The sequence below is a fragment of the Cydia fagiglandana genome, chromosome 7, assembly GCF_963556715.1.
Source record: "Cydia fagiglandana chromosome 7, ilCydFagi1.1, whole genome shotgun sequence".
In the NCBI taxonomy this organism is placed as follows: Eukaryota; Metazoa; Arthropoda; class Insecta; order Lepidoptera; family Tortricidae; genus Cydia; species Cydia fagiglandana.
Window position 1 is genome coordinate 10,015,506 of NC_085938.1, and position 21,565 is coordinate 10,037,070.

The 21,565-nt window shown below is 37.0% G+C and overlaps 1 protein-coding gene, 1 long non-coding RNA gene and 1 other non-coding gene across 4 annotated transcripts; all 3 read left to right on the plus strand.

Moving 5' to 3' along the window:
• Window positions 1–3,741: 3,741 nt before the first annotated feature.
• On the plus strand, window positions 3,742–5,067 carry LOC134666311 (uncharacterized). Its single transcript, XM_063523460.1, has 4 exons — window positions 3,742–3,861; window positions 4,093–4,245; window positions 4,380–4,532; window positions 4,880–5,067. The coding sequence occupies exons 1-4, from the start codon at window positions 3,784–3,786 to the stop codon at window positions 4,997–4,999; spliced, it is 504 nt and encodes a 167-aa protein (XP_063379530.1). The 5' UTR covers window positions 3,742–3,783; the 3' UTR covers window positions 5,000–5,067.
• Window positions 5,068–7,358: 2,291 nt separating this feature from the next.
• LOC134666312 (uncharacterized) lies at window positions 7,359–19,922 on the plus strand. 2 transcript variants are annotated; one of them, XR_010098479.1, is made up of 4 exons: window positions 7,359–7,494; window positions 7,650–7,805; window positions 8,297–8,442; window positions 19,908–19,922. It is a non-coding gene; the product is annotated as an uncharacterized LOC134666312 (long non-coding RNA). The 2 variants fall into 2 exon arrangements; XR_010098478.1 differs by lacking the exon at window positions 19,908–19,922 and adding an exon at window positions 9,749–10,010.
• Trnas-gcu (transfer RNA serine (anticodon GCU)) lies at window positions 11,328–11,409 on the plus strand. The gene has a single exon. It is a non-coding gene; the product is annotated as a tRNA-Ser (tRNA).
• Window positions 19,923–21,565: the final 1,643 nt, after the last annotated feature.

Genomic DNA, 21,565 nt, shown 5'->3' on the forward strand with positions numbered 1-21,565 from the left:
CTCATACTGACCAACATTTGTTCAGCGACTTTTAAAAATAACTTGTGGTTTGATTTTTAATACTTACACTTTAAAGTTTATTCTAAGACGCATTGTATTGCGAATTTTGTTATGTTTAAGGCGTGACAAGCAACGTCAATCACAATGATATGGCGTGGCGATGGCGTCCATTGAAGATAATATTTATTTTGTATGAAAAATAGGGAGTCTAAATACTTCATAATTGTTTAAATGTTGAACAAAAGTGTCACCGTTTGAGGAGTACAATCTATGTTATAATTATTTGCTCGTGTTACAGGCCACCCCCGGTATAGGTACAAAAGCCATTACAAGAAATAAGGTCCTTATTGGGAATTGAAATTGCTATTTTGGCTACGGAACCTTAGAAACTCTCCCTTTTTCGTAAGGCACTCTTGCAGTTAGGTCGACAAACGATTTGTCCTTTTATATAGGTACCATCGCCCACACTGTTATCTGTAACATTGGTGGACCTTATGCCTTTTGTAATAATGTCCACCGATGTACATTTAGGAGTATTACTGTTTGTACAAGGTGACAGCCCAGAAAAACATTCCAGTTTTCCTGAAGGAAAATTGCCGGAGTTAATATGGAACATGATATCTAATAAAACTTAACCAATTAAATCATTTATATTGCACAAAAGAAAACCTTACACTACAAAAGGCAGACATAAATGAGGCATTCTCTACCAGTCAAACTTTAGGCAAAGCAGAGAATGATTTGAGAATGATCATGTATAATCATCAATGATTATACAAAATTCTATATATAAGAGTAAACAAATAAGTACACAGTACGAACATTTTACAGTCGTTTCACTCATTTCACTGTGCGTGTGCGTGAGCTTACAAGTTATGGTCAATCTCAACTATATAAACTATATTGTGTGCTTTATGTAAAGCCACAACCAGTAACACTAAACTAAGATTAAGATAAAACAGAATCGTGTCCATGAGAACAGTGCCCGCCTCGCTTCATTTAAATTTCCCTTGCACATAATGCACATTTCCTTTATTGGATGTCAAAAGATCAGTGACCGTCAGATGTCAGGATGTCTCCGACCGCTTCCTTTCACATTTTGTTGTAATCGAGTAAAATGTCCGTAGACAGTGTACATAGTAGTTATAACCAGGCGTGTCTCACTCCGCGATTTCGTGGCTTTGCAACAGGTAGCTAAAAGTACATCCGTTCGGCCCCAATTTTGGGGTTTGCCATAAGCCGCGCGTGGCGCAGTCGCCACCTAGCGGCCATATCTGTGCTGATCGTAACAGACGCGTTTTGTTAGAGAGTGAGTCTTCTGTACCTAGTACTATTATTTATTATGTGGTATAACTAGCATGAAATACCTATCCTTCTTAAAAGGACATAAGGTAGGTATTTAGTACTTATCTTGTTATTGTCCCGTACAAAACTTTGTTCACGGAACACTTATGAGATCTCTTCGGTCTTGCAATTTAGTATATGAAAATAAAACTGTTAATTAATGTAACAGATTTATAGATACCGATACCGTTTTGTAGGTAAATATTGATGCTTATTGCATATTATATTTCTGATTTGTTATGTATTGTATACGTATATAACATAAGTCGGCGGTAGGTATAATAGATACCTAATATAAATTATCGTATAAAAGGTGTAAATAATATCCCACCAAAAACATAAATGTAAAAAAGGAGAGCCAAGTTCAATACAAAAATTATGCTTGGCTGTGGGGTTCGCCACAAAAAGAATGGAGATCTAAATGAGTGCCAAGTTCTATGCAAAATCCAAATATGTATTTATAGGAACAAAATAACATTATAAACAAGTATTAAACTCTATTTCTTTGCTTTATTGGATACCTATAACAATTGCTGTTATTTAAAAAAATGTGAGATCTTAAAGTAGGTTAGATTTGACTTGGCCAGTTTTCATTACATCAATCATTTTATAAAGTTATTCAACATATATTGTAATTCTGATAAAATCTGGCCAAGCCAAATCTAACCTACTTTAAGATCTCACATTTTTTTAAATAACAGCAATTGTTATAGGTATCCAATAAAGCAAAGAAATAGAGTTTAATACTTGTTAATAATGTTATTTTGTTCCTATAAATACATATTTGAATTTTGCATAGAACTTGGCACTCATTTAGATCTCCATTCTTTTTGCTGCGAACCCCACAGCCAAGCATAATTTTTGTATTGAACTTGGCTCTCCTTTTTTACATTTATGTTTTTGGTGGGATATCAATACTTTTTGTAAAGAAAACTAGGCAGGTATTGAGATTTAATGTTTTTTCTTGTGTTTCCGCTGTATGGTTTTTACTTCTGTTCTTTGTATAATTATGTGGTGCCGCGCGCCGCCGACGACACACCGTTGGCCGGTTTTTTAGAGCGTATTACAAGTTTTTTGTATAAGGACAGCACTCATTTTTTGACTTAACTTTATTTCTATATAGCAAATATAATAATACATATATTGGGGTAGTTTCAAATATCTGCTTGTAACGGTTCCAAAGCTACAATAAAAAAATATTTTTTTGTATGGGGACCCCCCCTATTTTTTAACTTCTTTTTTATTTTTAGATTTTTTCCTACGCTCACACACAATTACCGAGCTGGATTCCAAATTTCATCCTTCTAGGTTATCTGGAAGTAGGTTAGGTTTAGGTACTATATGTCAGTCAAAATAAAAATAAAATTTGTATGGGGACCCCCCCCCTATTTTTAAACTTTTTTTTATTTTTAGATTTTTTCCTACGCTTACACACAATAACCGAGCTGGATTCCAAATTTCATCCTTCTAGGTCATCTGGAAGTAGGTTAGGTTTAGGTACTTATATGTCAGTCCCAATAAAAAATGGTTTTTTTGTATGGGGACCCCCCCTATTTTTTAACTTTATTTTATTTTTTATATTTTTTCCTACGGTTACACACAATAACCGGGCTGGATTCCAAATTTCATCCTTCTAGGTCATCTGGAAGTAGGTTAGGTTTAGGTACTTATATGTCACTCCCAATAAAAAATGTTTTTTTTGTATGGAAACCGCCCCTATTTTTTAACTTTATTTTATTTTTAGATTTTTTCCTACGGTTACACACAATAACCGGGCTGGATTCCAAATTTCATCCTTCTAGGTCATCTGGAAGTAGGTTAGGTTTAGGTACTTATATCTCAGTCCCAATAAAAAATGTTTTTTTTGTATGGGGACCCCCCCCCCCTATTTTTTAACTTTATTTTATTTTTAGATTTTTTCCTACGGTTACATACAATAACCGGGCTGGATTCCAAATTTCATCCTTCTAGGTCATCTGGAAGTAGGTTAGGTTTAGGTACTATAAGTCAGTCAGTCAGTCTTAAAATTTACGACTTTTTTACCTTCATATCTTTATAACCGTTTGAGCTAGCTTCATGAAATTTGGGCTTCTAGATGTCCTTATGGATATAATTAAACACACGTAGTTTTATGTGTTTACGTTAAAGATGTTTTGAGTTATAGAAGGGTCAAAAGTGGCACCAAGTGGTTCGTGTAATATTACACTCGGCGCTGGCTAGCCAGTTCCTTTGCTTGAACTTGGCTTGACACGCTGCCGCGTGTCTAGATAAGACACTTGTTGTGCAGTGAACAGTGAAAAGTATTATTATTGCACAGGTTGGTAGACCCACATATAATGCATTTTTTACATTTTGATGATAATCTGTTACTGTCACGCAATTTAACAAGTTAATAAAAGGGCAGAATACTATAGGCTTTGTTTATTCGAGTACCTAATTATGTCGCAACCAACACTTTGGTTGGCCATTTTCACTGGCATATTTTGTCTATGTTCAAGTGTAACACATAATATAATTGTAAGCAGTTAGGCAGTTTTCATTTTAATTGTTTCTGATTTAAACAAATAACTTTTGAACCCGAATTAGTATCTCATCAGATAACCCCCTTTTTGCACTGTGCAATAAGGGAGGAAAAAACAAAATGGATGAATGTCAGTAGAAAGTGTAGAAACCCAATGCGCAGAGCGTAAGTTTTATGACATTACCTATACATGCACATTTACACAATCTGTTTTTCTCTGTACCTAGGGCCCAGGGGTCTTCAAATTCCAGTCATTTGAACACTGTGACCCACCAGTAACAGAAGTCGATTTGTGGTTAACACAGAGAAAATTTAACCGGACCACTAGTGTTATAGATTTGACATTGTCTACACCGTGGCCACTTAGTGATAACATTATAGTAAGTACTTATGAAAACTCAAAAGGTGATGATTTATCGAAAAAAAAAAGATATTTCTGAAAACCGTATTGTATCGTGCTGCTGGAAATTGATAAATCCTTTGTAACCATACATTAAGTATTTTATATACGTAGATGGAGATAGATACTTCGAGCAAGAAGGACGGTGGCTATAAACCCGGCTCCTTCTACTTGAAAGGTCCATTCTGCAAAACGTTAAAATCACTTATCGGAGACTTGTTCGATGTGATCGTGAATGCTGCAGGGGCTGAGGAGTGCCCCATACCAGTAAGTCCATAGTCCAAAGAGTCATCTCTGTATTCTGCCAAAAAAATCTCATTTACGTAGAACACAGTCAACGACCACACATAACAAATCCTTTCAGATCAATATGAGGGGTCATCCTAATACAACGTTCCTCGGCGATTATCGATTCGCGCGAATTTTACTCATGCGAGGATAGCTATTCGATGTTTGAGCAGGCGTCCGCACGAGTAAAATTGGAATTGTGATAATCGCGAAGTAGCGTTGAATTAGAACGTCCCCTGAGAGAGATTAAAATGATTGATAGATTTTTAAGTTAGATAACAGCCTCTGATTTATTATTTAATTAATCAACTGATTTGTCTTTTCAGGGTGATGTAAAAGTGGACGGTTTCTACGTTGACAGCGAGAAACTGAACGAGCAAATGCTTTACGGGGACTATAGAGCAAAACTGTCATTTTTTGTCGACGGTGAAACCAAAGGATGTTAAATATATTGTACCTGCAATTGGTGGCTAAAGAAGAAGACTAAGCTTTTCAATAAAATCATGTTCTAATATTACGTTTATTTTCTTCCTAAGTATTAAAGCATTTACATATTTTTGTACTTAATAAATTTGGATCGAGCTACATTTTACAACTGCACATTAAAGAAAACATCATTATTTTCCAGTAAGCATTCACAGTTCACAGTTTTTCACAAATGAAATTTACTAATTTAAATTTTATTGCAATAGATATGACGTCAAACGTATGCACATTTATTATTATTATTTGTATCTCCTTTTTTTGGAATCACGGGCCTGTAAATCCCGGTCTTTTGATAGGCTTGCGTGGGGATATAGATCCAACACGTAGAGGCCCTTTGGAGAGCTTTAATGTCATGTAGAACGCCTGCTGGAACCCGTTCACAGGTGCAACAATAGACACCCATGAACCGGTCTCAGCAGGCATTGGGACTATTGTAGAAAAAGAGAACAGTATACCGGTCTATGGATTGAAGTTTAGGTGGACTATGAGACTGGGCTATTGTAAAGAGGTCCGGACACCTGCCATAACAATGTTAACACCGTCATCGAGGCAGGCGGTGACTTGCCGCTGACTAGATGGGCCCCTGAAACTGCCGTCGTAAAGACAACCAGGAGCAACATCGGTGTGAGCGGCTCAGGGGTGTCGAGAGGTGTGCGCCGCTTTCTACCCAGTGGCTGTTACCAGCCACTGTGCCAACTCGCGTCTTATGCATCTTTCACTTCCACCCCTGGAGCATATAGCTCTAACGACTCCTCTCTGGACGGCCAATGAAGGCAAGCCAGAGCTGAGAGTCCTGCGGGTCCCCTTGGGGTTCCACTCCGACCGACGAAGACACGCCGGAGACGGAGACCCTGACCGACTCTCGGGAGCACTCGGGTCCGTGGGGTCGTTACTCCCCAACAGCTCGCCACAAGCTGCCCTGCGGGCTTATTATTATTATTATTATATGTAAATGCACAGGCAGCTTAAAGCTGATACGTGCACATCAATGTCCACTTGTGTTTTGTAGTCTACGAAAGTGTTCATCGAGTTTGTTTTTAAAAGAGATTTTCACCACACTTGCTCGTATAAGGGCTACGTGTAATTACGTAGACCTAGGGCTGCATGTATTGTATGTCCGAAATTAAGCAGAAGTTTTATTAATTTCCTTTTTCTTGCACAAGTGAAATAAACACCCAAGCAACATTAATATATTTATTCATTTATCCACCTAACTCGATATTAATACAAGGAATCTGGTACTATTAAATATGCATGTGGACCATACTCCTATCTTAAATGCCGGCAATGCACTTGCAACCCCTCTAGTGTGGCAGGTGTCCATGGGCGGCGGTAATTGCTCACCATCAGGTGATTCGTCTTCTCGTTTGCCTTCTATGAAAAAAAACCGGCCAAGAGCATGTTGGACCATGCTCATTGTAGTGTTCCGTAGTTCTTTAGCTAAATACTGATAGAGCTTATCACTATAGGCTGAACGGGGGCTATTAATAAGTTGGTATCATGTAAGAGTAGGTACATTCAAAGCATAAGGTAGCACCTTCACAGCGCTTTGTACGTCTTTTAGAAGGGTAGACTTGTTGCGATAACTCAAAAACGACTTAACCGATAATTCGCTATAGTATATTTATTGGAAGTATTTATTAAGATTTACTTTTACGGTATATTTAATATGTTCCGTGATTCAAAAGTTAGAATTAGGGCGCATTTTTTCGGAGCAATTATTTCTGAAAATATTTACTTTATCACAATTATCACAAAATTTGTTTAGGTACTCTCTTCACAGTAAAAGTTTCAGTTCTTTTTTACTTTCTTGCAACAGTTGGAACGACTAAACCCACAAAAATATTTCACTAGTTTTTATTTTACCACTTTGTTTGCTGGTAGAATTGACTTTTAAATGATGATTTTGGATTTAATAACATTTAATAACATTCAATCGATTTTGATTTTGTTTGATATTTTACATTTAATATTTGCTTCGGGCTGGTGTGGTGAAAAATTTTGTGTTTCACTCGGGGGCAAATTTTGTTTAAACCTGGTGCTATGAAACCATCGCAACGTTCATAATTCCATTTTTCTAAGAAGCTATAAGAATTCCTAGTCGACCACGGAACCCTCAAATCAAAATAACTATGTACATAGAAAGAAAAAAGTTTAAATTGTATATCACGTAACTAGGTACATTTAGAAAAAATACGTGTAGTGTTTCTAACTACCTATCTATTATTTATATCAATTTAATAATCTTTGAATGACTATGGTGTATGCATGTTTTATACATTTTTATGTTATCTGTGAGTGTCACGCATATTAGTGTGTTGGCACGTGATAAAATCGTAGAGAAGGTAAACACTAATATTATGTTTGTTCAAAGTATACGTTTCCATCGACACTACACGTTGTTATTTTTACTTGCGTATTTTCACTATGCCATAGTTTCCCGGGTAAAATACTGGTAAGCATTTCGTTTCATAATTCAATTATTCATGGACATATTTTAAAAAAAATATATGAAATCGAATCGCGATGACATATTGATCGACTTTTATTTTAGGTTGTATAAAATATTAGCTTATTACTAATACATACTTATATATTTTCCTGGTTTAGGGCCCAGTAACCTTTATTTTCCAGTCATTCGAACACTGTGACCCACCAGTAACAGAAGTCGATTTGTGGTTAAAAACGCAAAGAAAATTTAACCGGACCACTAATGTGCTAGATATGACATTATCCACACCATGGCCACTTAGTGACGATATCTTAGTAAGTATTTTTGGCATTTGTGACGTTATCTATGAAAAGGGACCTTATTGTTGATGGCGCTTACGCCATTATTATCGATGCTCCGATATAATAAATACAATACCGCGCGACGCTGTGCGGCGTAAGCGCCATCGACAATAAGGTCCCTTTTCATAGATAATGCCCCATTTATGGAACTTATTCGATACTGAGATTACTAAGTAGCAAATACCTATAGATTCCAATTATTGATATTATTTTAGGATTAAAGGTACCTACCTAGTTTGAAAATACAATACAAATATAATTCTACCAAACAGCAGTAGGTACTTTTTGTACCGAGACTGATTGAAATAGCAGGACACGTTCGTACGTTTCCGTGAAAAAACGATGGAAAATAATTATGCACTACATATGTACGTTATCATATCTAATTCCTTAAAATGGGACGAATGCGACCATTATTAAGAATCGTGATGGTGATTTGGCTTCCTGTTTTTATTTTATCCTAGATGGAGATACAAATTGCCACTAAGAGAAACGGCGAATACAAACCAGGCTCGTTCTATCTGAAAGGCCCGTTTTGCTGAAAACGCTGGAAGGAGACGTATACAATGCCATCATTGAGGCTGCCCGAGTCGATGATTGCCCTTTACCTGTAAGTCATTTGTATAAACCCATTTGATAAAGAAATTTTCTCTACTGAAGCAGGCGTGTCTCACTCCGCGATTTCGTCGCTTTGCTACAGGTAGCTAAAAGTACATCCGTTCGACCCCAATTTTGGGGTTCGCCATAAGCCGCGCGTGGCGCTGTCGCCACCTAGCGGCCATATCTGTGCTGAGAGTGACAGAAGCGTTTTATTAGAGAGTGAGTCTTCTGTACCTAGATTCTGTGACTGAAGGAAATGGCTTGCAAAACTAAAGTGATTAGGTATCAGAAAACATTAGAACTATTGCGAGCGAATTTGGAGTACTTGTGATATTTCCCTAATACATGTAAATGGTCTACCGCTTAGCGTATTAAAAGATGAAAGTCCTATCCGTCTTTCATATTTCAGGCATGTTGTATCAAAGATACTGCAATGAGTTTCCACATACTTAACAAATTAAAACTATGCTTTTTTTCTCCAGTCATGGACACCAAAGCTCCAGTAATGGGCCCCCCAGTAATGGACACTGCTCTATCAGTATAAAATATTGAAATAGGTCATCAGATCTGGTCCATGTTATCATAATATTGCATTATCATCCGATTTACATATTTAATTACGAATACAAAATTTCAACTCAATCGGAAATCGGAAAGTGGCTCAAGCTCGGCTACCAAGATTTGACCCACACTAACTAACAGGGCAAGTTAAATGAAAGTTTGGAAAAACGATATTAATTTATTCGAAGTCCGAGCATACCTCCTGGTTGAGATATTTCGTAACTATATTTTACTTCTGTATTGTTTATATGAAATGATGGCATGGCAAGCATCATTATGTAAATTGTCCCATTATAGGAGGTATGCAGTTTTACAGCTCCTATAATGGGATTGGGCCAAATACCACTATTTTTTTACATCTGTGGAGTCACAACATAGTATGTTGTATACCTTATCTCATGGTAAATGCAATTAACAAAACACATTCCAGTTTTCATCAAGTATTAATTAATTAAAATTTAATAAATTAACTCACCTCTCTTAGCGAAGTTGTTAAGAATTCGTAGTGGTATTTTTTTTCAGTGACACGACTACTTTTGGGTTGACGCCAATTTCTTAAAAAACAACCAAATTTAATAAAAAATTCAAACTGAAAGAGCTCTAGGACTCTTATTTATGATAATATACAGGCAGTGTTTATAAACTACTTTTAGACACTTATTTTAGAGGATTTGTGGTTTTTTGTCCCATTACTGGTTCCACGCCCATTATAGGGTACACTACTATATATACTTGAATTATTTTTGCCTTTTTAGGGCACTATTGAAACAAAAGGTTTCCACGTGGACAGTGACAAATTAAATATTCAAATTTTGTATGGTGAGTTCAGAGCCGAAGTTAAATTCTACGTCGACGAAAAAGTAAAAGGATGCTATATGATGTATATATGAATTTAGTGCCTAAAGAAGATTAAATGTAAAATTGAAAACTGTAGGTACCTAGCCAATAAGCTGTTTATTTGATTTGCAATAAATTAATGTTTTACTTTCCGATAGTAAAGAATTTTCATTATATTCATATTTTGTTTCCTCTTTTTCTTTGACATAAACGAACCCTTTTTATGCTATTTCGCTAGATAAGTTTATGATGTGAGGAATATATTCTATAACTAAAGGTGGCCACTGACGAGCCTTCCAACAGTCCAAATAGCGTGGCTGCAACCCAAAATCGGTCCGTCCGTGAATGTCAAAAACGTACAATGTTTAATATTAGGACGCCGTCCATTTGGATGAATCCATTGTAACAGCATCCATTTGGAAGGCTCGTCAGTGGCCTGCTTTACTGATTGTTTTCCCCGTACTGAGTAAAAAACTTCGCTTCGCTTCGTTTCGCTCGCTCGTTCCTCGTTCGATAACTGACATCGAAGTCATATTAAATTAAATCAGCTTTTAATATAGGTACGTTTTCTGAGGTTCAGTGAACGACAAAGTAATATTACTCTCCTTTTTATAAAGGAAAATGTTGCAAACGTGTTCTCATCGATGATATTTAAGTAAGTAGACTGTACAAATACAAATATCCTATATGATTTAAAAGTGTCGTTTATGATTTTTGTTTAATGCTCTCTATGAATACTCGCATAATTTTACGACGCCCGACGATAGCAAATTACTTCCCGAGATGAAGATAATGCGAAATGTAACGATTGGCATTTGAAGACCCGTAAAACATTATGACTTATGGGTGTGAGGAAACGTTGGGTCATGATGGGCCCATTACATACTGTCATCCTGTTATCAATATCATATTTGCATTTTATGGCTGACATAAGATACATTAGCGCAAAAACTCACCCGCAGAGTTGATAGACAAACAGAGGTATTTAAAAAGTATTTACATTCAATACCTAGGTACTCAAGCATTGTTTTTATAATGTAAAAGAGTTTCTGTATTATAGTGATTAGTTTAGCTGTTTGATTGTTCCAAGTTTTGTTTTAATATACATATTGTATAAACCAAACATATAGATGTAAGATATAGATATATCATATAAGTAAAAATATTTGTACACCGCCTTCACGGTAGAATATGATATGATGGAACTGGCAATAATTCTAATTTAAGATCAAATCAATTCACCATATTCTGACAAATAAATACATTTATTTTCATTTCATTTCATATTCCGTCTGTTTCTTTAAATATGCTAATTAAAGAAATCACGTCACAGTGTAAACAAAATGTGTTACAACGCGTGGTATGCCTACAGCTCACAGATCCACTAGATATAATAGTTGCATAAAATAATTATGTTTCATCGTATTGATAAAATAATACGTGATGTTAGCAAAGTGGCAAGTATAGCTATACATAATTAGTAGGTATGTAGCAGGCGACGAGGTGGCCGAGAGGTTAAGGCGTTGGACTGCTAATCCAATGTGCTCTGCACGCGTGGGTTCGAATCCCATCCTCGTCGATTTTTTTGTTTCGTACCTAATATTCAGTGTGTCGACATATTTACTAAATACGAAATGTGACATGTAAAAATAGTAAATTATACTCATTTACTATTTTTACATGTCACATTTTTCATTATTTATAGCTAGTAAGAAGAAGTAAAGAATTTAACATGTATAAGTTTTTAACTATCTAAATGTTTCAAGTAGGTAAATTAACCTTAGTCAAAGTAGATGGATTGCATACATCCTACAATATGTGTTACCTACTATATATATATGTATGAAATCCTCGATGTATGCAATCCATCTACTTTACTAAGATTAATTTACCTACTTGAAACATTTAGATAGTTAAAAACTTATACATATTAAATTCTTTACTTATACATATATTAAATAACACAGTTAACTCATGTCTGTACACACTTTCCATGCGAAATGCCAACCACGTCTTTTATCTCAATTACAGTACGACTGATTAAAGGAACAGTCATAAATAGCAGTAAGAAAATGATCCTTTCCTGAATTCCTGCCAGTAATACAATAAATCTGTAGAGTCAAGCGCCGGGTCAACTGCACGAGTTACTCCAATCACTAACCGAACATGGGAACATCGAAGTCAGAGTCCAGTAAACAACCATGGCGCTCACCTGGCGGCTTGCGGCTACCGTAAAATGGAGTGAGTTGGGTGAAATTTGACTTTCAAACCTCGATAAAATTTTATCTTTACATGTGAAAACTGAATGGTGTTTATAATAAGTGGTTCGGACGTTTGTATTTTAGATTGTATTTTATTTTGGGTAGTTCCATTTCATAACTTTGACGATAAAGAGGAAAACCCACCTCACCCCGTAGTGCCTCGTATTTGGGGTGAGAGGGTTTTTCATACAAAGGTGATTTTGGAAGATTGTTGGATCGATTTTTTTTATTATGCGTTTTTTTTATTACTATAGCCCCATTTTAAATTGGAATTTCCCTTCTCACCCCCCCTCTCAGACCTTCTCTCCCCATTCATAACCCAACTCTTCCCGCGAAACCTACTTACCCCGTTTTACGGTATGTAATTTTATTTTATTTTATTTTCTTTATTGGGGAAAAAACAGACAGGCAGATAATACAAAAAGGGGACATAGGTTTATACATTAGTATTAAGTGCAACCTACATCCTGAGACAATTCCCACTAAGATCTGTAAACCAAGAATATTTAAGTGGCATTGTCATCGGATTGAGGTATGACAGGATAATATAGGTACCTACATATTTGTAATTGCCCGCGACTGCGTGAAATGATGATGATGATGATTGATAAAAACTATTACTATACTATATTACTCAGGCCTCAATCTATCTCCATACCAAATTTCATCTCATTCGGGTCAGCGATTTAAGCGTGTAAGGTAATAGACAGACAGAGTTACTTTCGCATCCATACATACATCATATTAGTAGGGATTTTAAAACGACATATATTATTATCATGCCCATCTACGTTCACATAGTGCCAAGCCGTGCGTCGTCAAACCATGAAGTTATATTGTTTAAACTGGAGCGATTTGTCACTTTTTTTGCCACACTAATTTGAACTTTATCACCGAGACAGAAAGTTGTTCGTACCAGACTAGAGAAAACGGTCCACATGCACATGCAGCCCTGTGTCTCACTCGCACATGTTGCCAATGTTAAAAAGATACCATTGTGGTAGAAATTATATCAATAAGTATACTACTGAAATTCATTATCTTCTTATAATATTTTAGTGCTATATTCCGATTACAGTTCTGATATCTTTTAAGTAATTTGTTAAGTATTATGATGTTAATATTATTAACTGATTAAGCCAAGCATGTGTACAACAAAAAAAAACAGTAAATTGAATATGGTAGAAATTGTAGTAACTTGAATATTAATTGGTATTGGCAACTTGATGACGTATTTTTCGTGTATTTACAAAATACGTAAATGGCGCCGCTTAGCATTTATTCATAAAATATTTTAAAAAATGGTTAAAACATGTTGTGTGTGGGGTTCTAGAAGTGAAAGCTACGCTGATTGTGGAATATCTTTTACAGGTTGGTCACAATTATTCAATTTTACGATAAAAATACAAGAATACATTGTCAAACTCATTAGGGTGACCATGATGTCGGTACGATTTAGATCGGTCTTACAGAATTATTATTACGTACTTAATGTAAAAATAAGTTTAGGTACCTAAATAGTATACTAATAAATAAATAAAGATAACTATACTTATTTCGGCATGTTTCATTATTCGGTTCACGTAATGAGAGCTAATAATTGCCAAAAATTAAATCCAAAGTCCAGTAGTTAGACATTACAGACTCATATTTTTTAGTGATGTACCGACTATTGATTTGGCCGACTAGCCGACTAGCCGACTAATCGGCGCTTGGATGGCCGATTAGTCGGCCGACTAGTCGGCCGACTAATACCTAAATAGTATACTAATAAATAAATAAAGATAACTATACTTATTTCGGCATGTTTCATTATTCGGTTCACGTAATGAGAGCTAATAATTGCCAAAAATTAAATCCAAAGTCCAGTAGTTAGACATTACAGACTCATATTTTATTTTTATTTATACATACTATTTAATTACTGAAACGTTAATTCTAACTATTTATATATATGTAATCGATTCTATATAGGTTGAACACATATTTCCGTCCGTATACAACGGCGGCAAATTTGAAAATTTTGTTGCAATAACAGATCTACGATGACGCTTACGCTTAAAGAATAGCTAAAGTATGCAAAAGGGAAGTCATCACGTATATTAACACACCATGAGTATGATATTGATAGTGATAGGTATTTTGTTAAATTATGAAGAGCATAAATAGTGTAAGATGCCGGTTTACACGGTTAAATGTAAGTTTTTATTTCGTTGTGTGCTAATATTTTATCATTTTAGTCAATAATCAAGATAATTTCGTGTAAAAACATAAATTGTTACGCAACGCTAGGGCTTGACAAAATGACTAGTATCGATAACCAGTCGGCATAGTAATAATAACTACAAAGTTATTTGCGAAACAAGTGTTAAAAGTAGGAATTAAATTCGCAATGAGTGGTGATTAATTAAAACACGACCGATGGCAGTGTTTTTGATCGATACGATTTGCGAATTACCTAGTTACCTAGTGCAACTACAACGTTTTACCCGACCCTGGATATCTGTCTCGCTCTCTCTTATAGCTGTGTCTTTGATGGACGTACGGCGCACCACCTTCCTCACAATCGACCATGATCGCATTGATCGCGATCTAATACGCTCATCCCATACATTTCTTCACGGTTAATTAATACGCTTTCCAGATGCGTTATGACTCGGTTCCTTCTGAACCCACTAAAGCTGTATAAATTTCACTCTGGCTGCTTCAACAGCCGTTGCTCCGCATTTAGCACACTTTCTATGTGCATTGCTGTAATCTATGTAGGTACAGACTTACAGTCTTAAGTGGTTGTACCGCTACGTTGTATTTATTATTTAAAGATTTAATAAATAAAATTTTCGTTATGAACTTTAACCACAGCAGTTGGACAGAGTCATTGACAAATATATTTTTTTATTATGGTGGGTAGACGTACCTACCCTCCATATATTTTATGAATATTGATAAAGACAGTTGGAAGCAAATATTCATTATAAAACTTAATCGCGTGTAATTAAGTTTTAAGCGTTTTGAGTCCCGTTTTATGATTAATTATGTATAAAATTCATGATAATTTAAATCAGAGTTGGGAGCAATGTTGCTGTAGATTTTTTTTTTTTTTTATTACTCGTAACTTTTTCTCGGAGGCCAACGCACACATAGAAGCTTCAGGCGCACACATGCGCCATTATTTGGGGACATAACTTTCTTAGGAAGTGAACAGGCCTTGCTTATGGTCACCCTAATTAGAAAGAGATGCAGGGCTCAGGTTTAACCTCTCATGTGGACACACTTTTTGGCCAGTGTACACAATCCGGATTATTAATTCTAAATCCGTGCGTCAAACACGTCGTTTATAGCCATACAATTAGTATTATTAGTAATAAATAGCTCAGAATAGGCAATAGTATTTCATACGCTCCACCCCGCCGCAAAGAATGCGTGCTTACACTGCTTACCATCATTCAGGCGGGCCGTATTAATACAGTCATTATATGTTTTCAGACAAACAAATTAATATAGTTTTCAAACCTGTGTGACGTGATACGTCTAGGTGTACTGTTTAAAATGCACCACTCTCCCCCCCCCCCTCCACCTGACGCTCGACCCCCCCCCCCACCTTGAAATGTGTCCCCGTTGGTAGTTTTTTGGCATTCTCACGAAAACTATAATAGATATCAAAAAAGTGTCAAGGACAGAATTAATCCTCATTAAATTTAGAACAAAAATGGTCTTATGTGTTTTATTATAAGTTGGACGGTATTCAAGCTATAAGTACTTGTATAACCTTAAAATAACAAAATCACCATACTAGTATGACGAAATGCAGAATATCTTCAAAACGGCTAGACCGATTTTAATAAAATATACCTAAAAAATCACCGCAGTGAAGCCAGCTATCAAACAAAAGAAACTACATCAAAATCGGTTCATCCGTTTCGGCGTTACGAAGTCACAGGTAAACACAGAAATACCGATTAATTTTGATCAATTATTTTAATGGGATCATGTCCCTTGAAGTTTTAGCTTCACGAAAAGTTAAAAAACATGGAAAAAGGCCCAGTATTTTTCAAATTATCGGCATTTTCCCGATTTGTGAGTGGTTTCGTGTTATCACGCGCACGAGTTGCCCTTGACCCCTATAAAACGGGGGGTAGGGGAGGGGTTGTTATCAGTCACTTATCAGAAGTTGACCGGTACACATATCCGCATATTTTCCCGTAAAGAAGACCTGTGAAAAATGGAAACCACTGAAGCTGAAGTCCGCCAAGTCGTCCAGCTCAGCTCCTGCAAGAGGGGCGTAGCCAACGTTCAGTAGCTGCCACACTGAATTTAAGTCAATCTACATTTGCAGAGTTTACCAGAGGTTCCAACGGACTGGATCCTTTACTTCAAGACCAAGAAGCGGCCGCAAAAAGTGTACATCAGAGAGGGACGACCGCTTCATTGTCACAACATCTCTCCGAGATCGACACCTGACAAGCGTTGCCATCCAGCAGCGTCTGCGTGAGATACGAGGAGTGGCTGCCAGTGAGTGGACAATAAGAAGAAGACTTAAGAAAGCGAACTTGACACCCAGGAGGCCTGCAACGGGGCCCAGATTGCTGGCGCGACACCGTACAGCCCGAAGAGAGTTTGCAGAAAATCATATGGACTGGACCATTGAGCAATGGACCCCAGTTCTCTTCTCGGACGTGTGCAGAATATGCTTGAATGGATGTGACCGAAGAGGAAGAGTCTACAGAAGGCCAGAAGAACGGTTCGCCCAATGTTGCTTCTCCGAAAGTGTCGCCTATGGCGGTGGATCCGTGATGTTCTGGGACGACGTTTCCTACGACGCGCGAACAGAGCTGGTTTTCGTGCCTGGCGGGGGCCGTGGCGCGACCCTTTCGGAGACCGTCCAACTTATAATAAAACACATAAGACCATTTTTGTTCTAAATTTAATGAGGATTAATTCTGTCCTTGACACTTTTTTGATATCTATTATAGTTTTCGTGAGAATGCCAAAAAACTACCAACGGGGACACATTTCAAGGTGGGGGGGGGGTCGAGCGTCAGGTGGAGGGGGGGGGGGAGAGTGGTGCATTTTAAACAGTACACCTAGATGTATCACGTCACACAGGTTTGAAAACTATATTAATTTGTTTCATTTTCCCATACATTGATTACATAGAATAACTCAATTATATGCTTGTTTGCCACCGATGTGGTATAAAAAAATGGAATTACCTTACACCGCGGTCGCTGATTGTCTACCTATAATACATTTATATTGTCAGAATCTCCGTTCGATTCATGATATAAAAACGATTTCCGTACTTTGACGTGCCTGTCCAGTGTCAATAGGTCAACTTTGTGATTACGATTACCTACGCATAATAATTGCTTCTTGTAGCCATGTTTTATAGCTCCTCTACACGATGGGCCAACGCCGGCCACTCCAAGGGACGCAGCCATGCGGTAGAATGAGATAGCAATATCACTTGCTCCCTCTAAGGGCCCCCCCACATCTGGCGTCTTTCGAGCGTCGGCGTCTACAATTCTATGGCCGACGTCGACGCAACGTCGACGCAGCGTCGACGCAACTGCGCAGCGACGTCATTTTCCATAGCGCTGGACCGACGCCGACAGAAAGACGCTCGAAAGACGCCAGATGTGGGGGGGCCCTAACGTATAAATGCGTCCCTTGGAGTGGCCAGCGTTGGCCCATCGTGTAGAGGAGCCATTACTGGCTTGCCCGCACTCGCCTAACCAATGGGAATACACGTTCTGCCCCCTTTCACTAGCCTGTAATCTAGACAGGTCATGTGTACGGTCTGATTTGCAATGTGAACACACCCTTCTTCATTAGGTATTTTTATACCGGGTGTGGCCTGTAACACGAGCAAATAATTAAAACATAGATTGTACTCCTCAAACGGTGACACTTTTGTTCAACAACTTTTAAAAATTATGAAGTATTTAGACTCGCTATTTTTCATACAAACTAAATATAATTTTCAATGGACGCCATCGCCACGCCATATCATTGTGATTGACGTTGCTTGTCACTCCTTAAACATAACAAAATTCGCAATACATCGCGTCTTAGAATAAACTTTAAAGTGTATTAAAAATCAAACCACAAGTTATTTTTAAAAGTCGCTGAACAAACGTTGGTCAGTATGAAGAGTACAGCCTACAGTTTAATTTTTTGCTCATATTACAGGCCACACCCGGTATAACAACATTATATTAAAAGAAAATGGGAAATTTATTCAAGGGAGAGTCAAATTGTTAAACGGGAACTTATTCTTTATAAATTTTAAATAAAAATAATCCATACCTGAAGACCGAGATCAAATTTCATATTGATACGAATACTCAAGCGCGCACAGCAATTAGGTATTAAGTACCAAGATTCCCATTCGGCATCGAATAGCCAGCTTTAAACATTAGGGGGCGGCCACACGGGCGTGTCACACGTAAATCTTGCGAATGGACAATGAAAGTGCGTACTCGTAACAAAGGGTTAGGTAACAGGGCATGTTTGTTTGGGAAACGTGTCGTGGAAGTGTAATTGTAATTGCAGTTTTATGCGTGTACAGAGACGGACAATAACATGTTATGTTATTAACGAATACAGGATGTCACGGATTTACAGATTTGGATGGATATATCTGATGGCGATTATACGAGTAGGTAAATACAAATGTTTGCTGCAGGATGGAGTAGAGACGTAGCTGCTTCCGTGGAACGATATTCCCCTCATAGTATTTCGGATTTTATTTTTGAAAATAAATGTGGTAAATATGAGCAAAATTTTACATCCCAAAAAACATAAACTTGATTTGTTGCTCGAAATATGTTGATTCAGAAGACACAGTTCATGAAGCCATTATAGTTTATTCTGTTTCAAATTTTCAACAAAATCTGTAACGGAAAAGCATCTCCAATGATGCGTAGTGAGTGTTGTAAGGGTTAGTTTTCCGTCTAGTGTTACACATATCGGATCCAGCTTTCTAGAGAAAACCGACCGCTTGTGCAACCGCCGGAAGACAACGGTAGCGACAGCAGCGCAACATTTGCATTAAATCCACAGAATAAATAATAGTACTAGGTACAGAAGAGAAGACTCACTCTCTAACAAAACGCGTCTGTTACGATCAGCACACACTGAGAGAAAAGTACAACAAAAATACACTTAGAATTACAAAAATAAACTTAATCCGGGGACAAGGAGAGTTAACTAATAGGAACAAATTGACTTTTGCAATTTCTATTAGTTCTTGCAATTTCTATTATCTGTTTGTTGAAATTATATTTGGGATTACTGAGCTGTTTGTAGAAATAAATAAACTTTACAGAAATAGTGAAACGTCCATAATTATTACTAAAACTTCATTTTTTCCCCCAGTACAGAACTGTTTTTTAATTCCTGGTGATGATTTTTCTCTCAGTGCAGATATGGCCGCTAGGTGGCGACAGCGCCACGCGCAGCTTATGGATTTCCCCAAAATTGGGGTGGAACGGATGTACTTTTAGCTACCTGTAGCAAAGCGACGAAATCGCGGAGTGAGCCACGCCTGTTAAATCGAGAATTGCATAGGTCACTCAAAGAAATCACTGAAAGCTTTTACAAATATGTATATGTAATATAGGTTTTATCATAGCAACCCGCCCCGGCTTAGCACGGATTACACATACTTAACAAATTATGCACCTAAACCTTCCTCAAGAATCACTCTATTGATAGATGAAAACCGCATGAAAATCCGTTCTGTGGTTTTTGAGTGCTCGTACCAATGAGTTTTTCGGAACTTATGTATGAAATATCATTTGATAATTTCCAGTTGCTTTTCGGTGAAGGAAAACATCGTGAGGAAACCGGACTAAACCCAATAATACCTAGTTTCCCCTCTGGGTTGGTACTTGGAAGGTCAGATGGCAGTCGCTTTCGTAAAAACTACATCAATTCTTGGGATTAGTTGTCAAGCGGACCCCAGACTCCCATGAGCCCATGCATCTCATACAGCTTGGCCCTACATGGAAATGCTGAATAAAAATGGCTCTACTTTTTTCCCGACGCTACTCCGCGAGCCTCTATTCACGCTATTGTTTCATTTCGACGACAGATTTATATGTAACCCTCACGCCCTCAGATCGCATCGCCGCGATGTCTAATTAAAGCCGACTAATAGGCCCGCCCTATTAGCTCCTGTTAAGGCCCACGGATTATCAGTTCGCCGGACGATATTAGCCTGTCAGTTAGACGCAAAAGTTGACAGTTCCGAACAACTGACAGGCTGATATCGTCCGGCGAAATGGTAATCTGTGGGCCCCTTTAGATAAGCATCACAGGCCAATTCGTAATTTAGGTACACTGACTTCAGAATGATATTTGAATGATGTCATTTAGTTATCGCGCGTCCCGCTTGCGCCAATTCATATAAGGACAAGTATTGACACAATTGACATCGTTTTTATGACAGTGTATGTTCGAATTGGAGAATTGGATAAGATATCAATTAGAAACCATGATAAGGTGCTTCAAGGTGCTTCTGTCTTCAGTCCATTGACGTAAACTATACTGAAAATCGTGAAAATTGACATTGTCTTACTTTTTTTGGAATCTAATTACGATTTTTAGTTTAGAGTGTAGTTTTATTATTATAAGTAAGTAATCACTCGTAGTTAATTTTTTTAGTATTTGTGACCAGTTCGTTTCTCAAATTTATCTGGGTTACCTGGTGGCTAATTAATTGCAATGTAAACAACTAAAATCTAAGCAGAAACGTATATTGAAACTAAATAAGTTTAATGGAAACTAAAACTTGCGGAAGCAGTGGTATCGGTGATAGATACGGCACTGGATTTCCTTACACTCGTTGAAACATTATTTACATTACGTACCTACTCATGTTTAAGTACACAATAAATTTAACTATGTACTCGTAAATTAATGGCTGCTATTACGCACTTTTATGATTATTGTAATTAATAAGGTAATATAAATTATACAATTATAAATTACCTGCAGTAACTACTTGCAGTAGGTATTATAGCGCTCAACTTTTGTTTTAAAAGGTAGAACCACCAAACCTCTAACTTAATGTATCCAATCTGCTCGCCTACGTACTTGCCTAATGTACTTTTGTCTAATTTAATGTCATCGGCGATATATTATTCGCTTATTAGGTATATTCGCATTTTCTCTATTAAATTAAACTTAAATTTCTACTATTATAACTAGGTACGGGTCAGCTTAATATTTTTTTTTTTTTTATTTATAGGTTCACCAACAGTTATTACATTGAAGCTTACATCTATACAAACAATGACAACATGCTGAATGTATAACTAATTACTGGTAAACACCACATGCAAGTAATTAAAAAAAGCAAAGTCAACAACAGAGCCGGCACATTTAAACACCTTATTATTGTAGAACAAGGAGCAAAGCGCAACCATGATGTCAACTGGTTAAGTGAATAAACTAGATAAATATGGA

Coding starts and splice junctions, on each gene's coding strand:
- LOC134666311 (XM_063523460.1), top strand. CDS start 3,784: ATGTCGCAACCAACACTTTGGTTGGCCATTTTCACTGGCATATTTTGT. Junction 3,862..4,092: donor GTGTAACACATAATATAATT/GTAAGCAGTTAG, acceptor CTCTGTACCTAG/GGCCCAGGGGTCTTCAAATT. Junction 4,533..4,879: donor CTGAGGAGTGCCCCATACCA/GTAAGTCCATAG, acceptor TTGTCTTTTCAG/GGTGATGTAAAAGTGGACGG.